Source organism: Equus asinus, chromosome 5, assembly GCF_041296235.1.
Source record: "Equus asinus isolate D_3611 breed Donkey chromosome 5, EquAss-T2T_v2, whole genome shotgun sequence".
In the NCBI taxonomy this organism is placed as follows: domain Eukaryota; kingdom Metazoa; phylum Chordata; class Mammalia; order Perissodactyla; family Equidae; genus Equus; species Equus asinus.
The window spans coordinates 14,176,653-14,183,319 of NC_091794.1; the positions used below are offsets into that span (position 1 = coordinate 14,176,653).

The window sequence follows — 6,667 nt, forward strand, 5'->3', positions numbered from 1 at the left end:
TGTTTATGTCACTAAACTGTGAGCTTCTTTGGGCAAAACAGTCTGACTATCCCATAGAAAGCCCTCAAATTATAAAATGAGACCGACAGACTGTGTTTGTGAGACAACCGAGTAAGCAGTGGTCTATTAAGAAGCTACACACGGTGCTGGAACAACTGTATATCCAGATGGGAGAAGTGAACCTTGACCCCTACTTCATAGCATGCATAAAAAGTAACTTGAGATGGATCATAGATCTAAATATAAAAGCTAAAACCATAAAGCTTTTAGAATAAAACAGGAAAGTATTTTTGTGTCTTGGGCATGGGCAGAAGTTTCTTAGGTCACAAAAACTATAAAAGAAGAAATTGATAAATTAGACTGTGTCAAAATTAAATTCAGCTCACCAAAATATGCCATTGAGAAAATGAATAGGCAAGCTATAGGCAGGGATAGAATATTCACAAAGCATATCTGACAAAAGACTGGCATCCAGAATATATAAATAACTTCCATAATTCAACAATTAGAAGAAAAAGAAAAAAAAAGAAAAAATGGATAAAAGAACAGTTACTTCACAAAGAAGATACATAAATGACCAATAAGCACATGACAAACTGCTCAACATCATTAGTTTTCAGAAAAATGCAAATTAAAACACTATGTCTTTACACACACACTGAAGTGGCTGAAATTAAAAAGACTCTAGCATCAAATTTAGGGGAGGATATGAAGCAAACAGAACTCTCATACTTTGTTGATGGGAATATACAATGGAACAACCTCTTTGGGAAAGATCTGGAAGTTTCTTATAACTGTAAACCTACCATATAATAAAGCAGTTTCACTCCTTGGTATTTACCCAAGAGAAATGAAAATAAACATCCACAAAAAGACTTGTATAAGAATAAAAGAGTTTTACTTATAATATCCAAAAACTGGGAATGCCTCATTTATCCATCAATAGGAAAATGGATAAACAAACTACAGTACATTCATACAATGGAATACTATGCAGTGATTAGAAAAAAGAACAAACTGCTGATGTGTGCAACAATGTGGATGAATTTCAAAACCATAATGCTGAGTGAAAGAACCTCAAATACAAGAATACATATTGCATGGCTTATATGAACTTCTTGAACTAATCAATAGTAGAAAAAAATCAGTATAACTGTTGCTTCTGGGAGGACAGGGAGAGGGATTGGTGGGGAAGGTGCAGGCAGGAGCTTTCTGGGTGCTGGTAATGTTCTATGCCTCGATATGGGTATGGATTATGTGTATACATTTGTCGAAACTCAACTAGTGCACACTGAAGATTTGTGTATTTTATCGGATGTAAACGTTATGTCAAAAGAAAAACAAACTGAAAACAAATATTAAAGCCTAGTTAATGATTGGCATACTGAGATATTTAGATGTATTTAGATGTGTGCAGTTGGAATTTGTCAGAAATATAAGATGGATTGGTAGAAGGATAGAGTGAAGGATTAATGGATAGATATGTACTGAGCAAGTAGAGTAAAGTGTTAGTGGTAGAATCTAGGTGGTGGACATACTCACTGTAAATTTCTTTCAGTGTTAGAATATGTTTGAAAAATTTCATGACAAAAAAAATTAAAGAACCTACCAATACAATAAGGCGGCTCTTGATCTTAGTCTTTCAAGGTCCTGTTGACATGGTGCCTCTTTGGTGCTTGAGGCAAATCAACTCCTCTTCCAGCACAGAAACCCCAAAAGTACAAGTCTCTGAAGAAATAGACATCACTTCCTCCCTGAAAGAGATACAGAGCTGCAACAGACAAACTTCTGGGGGCTCGTGATTCTACTGACATACTTTTGTTCCATTAACAGAAACATTTTGCTTCTGTTTCTGGAAGAGACCTTCAAACTCTATTCTCTGTTCTCTCCTGTGTAGGAATCTTCCCGCCATCCTGGACTGGGTGAAAACTCAGAAGCCCGGAGCCATGGGGGTCAACATCATCACGTCTGACTTTGTGGACCTGGTGGACTTTGCCACAACTGTCATTGAATTGAATGACCTCCTGCAGGAGGATAGAGCTTTAGCTAAATGCTGATTTAATTTTTCATTTAACTTAATGTTGAATTTGTTGATCCAGGCAAGAGTGCTAAAGGATTTCCTGTTGGGATGGCCCCTGGGCTGTGATGCTAAAATAAGTAAGAGGAGGGCATTTTTTTCCCTCCTAACAGGGCCATTTGGATAAAATTACAGGGCATTTAATGGCATTTTTCCCAAATGAGACTTTCAAAGAACTTAAGTCCAAGGGAAGAAAGCATGTTTCACATGATCAAGGTCAGGATCTGCCCACTGGCTTCTGATGTTGAATGTAGTACGGAAATAGGGGTCTCCACGTCCCACTGGGGTATTGGGTGTCCCCTAATTGGCCCAGTTCCCTGTTGTCTTCTAGGATGTTGTGTTTGAGCCAGTGAGAAGGCTGAACCAGAAAGGCAACCCTGGTCAAAACAATGGCTCATTGCAGGTGTGGACTGCCCTGTGGGTGGCATCAACCTGGGAGAAAGGGCCATGTCTCTAGGCATGTTAAATGTCACCACTTCTTCCCTGAGAGAGGAAGACTTCTTTATCACCAAGGTATTTCAGCCACAAGCTGTTCTTGCTTAGATCGTGCTTGGCAACTAGTGACCGTCATTCTTTAGTTAAACGGTTAAACATACTGCCCTTGGTATCAGAAGTGTGTTTCCTGGTTTTAAAACATTGATTCCTTTCTATTTCTTTTGGCCCCTTCTTAAAAGTGAAAGGAACAATGATGAGACATCTTTTCGGTGTGGGGCCCAACAAGAGATAGACATGCATGTTTGTTGCATGCCAGATTCTTTCATTTAATTTTGTAGCTTTTCCCAAGATGGCTGCCAGGTAGGTGCCTGCATCCTTTTGGCAAAGTCATTTCTGGAGTGCGATCTTCAACCAAGATCTTGGAACTGCATTTTGTGGTTGTCTGCCTAGGACTCAGGTCTGCACTGTGGGACGCACTGCTGAGGGAAGGCCCCTTGTCTGTGACACCGTGGAGGCAGACACAGGAGGCATGGGAAAGTGCAATGGATTTAAGGAGGAAGCTCCAAGTGAGTTTGGAGCCATTCTGTAACTCCTTGAAAAACAAGACTACCTCGGGGACATTTAGGATGACTTGTGTGTCATCAAGTGAGAAATACTCAGTGTTGGAACATTTCCAGTTCATGTCTTGATTGTTCTACTTTCTGCAGGTTGTTCTGAGCCTACTAGTCGCCACTGTATGAGGGCTTTGAAACTCAAGAGGGGGATTTTTCTTTTACTTGATAAGAGGTGGTAATCCCTCAAGAGCTCTCTTGTGTTTTGTTTTATTTATTTATTTATTATTTATTTATTTATAGATTAAGTATCTTCAGTGCTTCTTACCCTAAGAGCACTCACAAAGGAGCTTCCTGAACTTTTCTCACCCAGGCCAGATGCTGCCATGGTCTTCCTCCCCTCAACAGGACCACACTTCTCAGGACTGTGAGTGACCTCTGACTCTGCTGTAGATGTCCTGGCTCCCCCAGTCATGTCTGGGACAGTGTTCATGTGTGAGTGTGGTCCAGATCTGAGAAGCCACTACCAAGCCATGCACTGGAACAGAAGATGAAATGGGTCATGAAGAACTCCAAATTCCTGAGGAAGACCCTCCAGAAGAAGGTTGAAAGGGGAGGAGCTAGAGAGAAAGCTGGGTATGGGAGTGTGCACACTTCGATGCTCCTCAGACCTGTCTGAGAATCCCCAAGGAAGGCAGCTTCGGGGTTCTTAAGGAGGAAAGATAAACACGGAATCCTGGACGGATGTGTGCATTCATAAAGATCATGAGACCACCTCCCAGCAGCTTCCCATTCCTATTCTTGGATGCTCCTAGCTGGACTTTGCATACTACATGCTGCAGTATGGGGTATCCTAGGTGAGCTACTAAAAGCACATGCATACCCCCAACTCTTGGTCTTTCAGCCTTTCCTCTCTGTAGGGTAATTTAAGCCCTGACCCTTTGCTTCCACAACTTGAGGAGGTCACAACTGCAAATGCTTCTGGGAAAATCTGGTTTAACTTTTCCTTTTCTTGCATTTGAAGCCCTCCCCAGTGAGGATTCTGGGATTTTATTGTCAACTACCTTAGGGCCTTCTCTGGAAATGAATAAGAAGGTGGGTGCCCTCACTTTCTCAATCTTCCTCCAGTTCTGATATTAAACTCAGTTTAAACAAGCTCTGAAGTCCCTGGCCCACCCTCAGGGTTTTACTTGTGTTGTTATTATTTCGTTTTGGTCTTGTTTTTAATTCTTGGTCAATTGCTAGGGACTAGATCATTGCCCCTCTTTTAACCCTGTGTTACTTGTCAAAGAGATAAGGAGGCAAGAGGAGACTTACTCTGCTCTGTTTTATTTGAGCCTCAGCTTTGTCCAGGTGCTCGGTGCTATGAGGCCAAGCGTGTTGACAGGTATCTGCACAGGATGCCAATGACAACCAAGGGCTGCTGACTATTCAGTGAAATGTTTACTTGATTTTCTCCTTTAGTTTTAAAATATATAGTTGCACTTCACTTGGGTTGTAACATTTAAGTGCACCTCAGTGTTTGCATGAGAAGAGAAAAGTCATCAAGCATGACACAAAAGCACAGAAAATGATACAAGGTCGCCTGCATGGAGTCCTCCACTGCATGGCGAGTGCAGGCCTCATTTCTTCATGCTGCTTTGGGTTGCCAGCTGGGCTTCCATTCTGAAATTCTGCACAGGAGCTCTGGGAAGTAGGAGAAGGGTTATTTATCATTCATCCTTGATAAACACCTTTGAATGGGCAGAATCTCTGCCCCCAGAAAGAGTTGCTCAGCGTGTAGTGAAGGATGTGTGCATTCTGCTCCTTGATCGAAGGCCAAGCAGGAGAGTTGAGTGATGGGACAGAGGGAAAATAGACTTTAGTTCTATAACTCATTCTGCAACTGGCAACAATAAACATGGTGACCCAACCACATCACTTATTCTCGCAAGTTCTGGGGACCTTTCAGATCAAACAAGGCTCTGATATTTGCTCAGAATTAACTTTACGATTAGCTAAAAAGCTTCTTGATTGAGCCAAAGAGGACTTTAGTTTCACAGGATTTGGGGCAATATTTGTTCTGAAATGTAGACTGACTTTTTCATGAGCTCCCTGGACCATTTCCCACATGGCCACATTTCCATGGCTTTGTGGCAAGGGGGACCATCACAGATTTCAGTTAGATTAAAGCAGTGTTTAAAGGCTTGAACTTTGAGCCTATTAGAAGTACCACTGTGGTTTCATGGGTACAGAAGATATTGTTAGAATTGGAGACAGAGGTCAAGATGGAATTGATGGAAGGGAATAATAAATTATTGAGGATTAAATTTTAAATTAATGGCAGATCTAAGAGGATTATGCCAAAAAATATTATATATTTGCTATATTAGACTGTATAGTAATTAAGTTTATTTTCCTTAGCACTGAGTGCAGACCCCTGAATTATCGAGAACAGTTAAGCCACGGTCCAAACCCAGGATTTTATATAAACTCAAAGAAAAGCACAAGATTCTGAGCCCAGGTCATGATCGATCCTAAGAATCCTCGTTCTTCTTCCATGACCTCATATTCACATCAGAAAGTTTCTGTTTCTGTTCAAGGAGACAATGTAATGGAGCATTCTGGAATTAAAGGCAGTTTTGTGGTGTGTCAGGATTTTCTATTTCTGTTTTTCTGAATATTGCCGTAATAAAGTCCTCCCCAAAGAGACATTATTACAACCCAGCTAGGAGGCTTAGTGCTCAGCTAAAGGTGGAGAAAAAGGAGATATTAAGACTGAAATGAAACTGCCTCTTTTCCTGAGAAGCAAAAGGGCTACCCCAATTCAGGCCATCTTACAGAATTAGTTTATGCCACAGTTGAAATTTTTGTGTTTTTCTTTCTTGGCTGACTGCGGATTTTCACTGGTGGGTTCTGGGAAACAAAACAGGCTAATGAGTAGGACACAGCCGTGAGACTCCCCTCCTGTGGCTGAGCGACTGAGTGATGCTGTGCTGGATTTGCCTTGGCTCCTTCCTCTGGAATAAAGAGGCTGTCTGGTCCTTTAGTGCTGTTTTGCAAACCTTGGGTGAGTAGCTCCCCAGAATATCGCTCCCTAGTGATTAGGTTCACTGCCTTATAGTCAGGGGCTCCACAGTCGTGGTAGTTCTTCCCTGAGTGGTGTGTGTAGAGAAATACTACTTGGACTTATTTCTCAAAAGTGTGGCGTGGGATGACAGAACTTGTCCAACAGCGGCGCCTTCAGTAATCCAGATAATGAATAGGGCTGAAAGAAAGCTGCTTGCATGTACATGAGATCCTGAAAGGTGGGCTTTCCCAAATACCTGCTAAATAGGCACATTATGCCGAAAGGAAAGGGATAGAAATTGATACCATCAAGTGTCCAAACTGATAGGAAGTTTGTTTTATATGGCATAGAACTTGCTTCTCCCTCTGAATTCCAGTAACTTTCCAGTACATCTTGCTCATCTGCCTCAGGCTGCTTTCTAGTTTTTGCCACCATAGCTTTGTCACTCACAAATGTTGCCTTGGATACAAAGGAGCGAACTGTTTGAGTGATAAGTGATGTACCTGGAAACTTCACGCTTAATTCCAAATAATACTGAACAGCTCTTTACTGCCC

At 41.5% G+C, this 6,667-nt stretch overlaps 1 protein-coding gene across 1 annotated transcript in view; it reads left to right on the plus strand.

Moving 5' to 3' along the window:
- The window catches only part of PLCXD2 (phosphatidylinositol specific phospholipase C X domain containing 2), a 49,159-nt gene extending 42,755 nt beyond the window's left edge, over positions 1–6,404 (plus strand). Inside the window, exon 4 of the mRNA XM_044771626.2 lies at positions 1,898–6,404. Coding sequence (XP_044627561.1) covers positions 1,898–2,057 — 160 coding nt within the window. The 3' untranslated portion in view covers positions 2,058–6,404. The remainder of the gene's footprint in view (positions 1–1,897) is intronic.
- Positions 6,405–6,667: the final 263 nt, after the last annotated feature.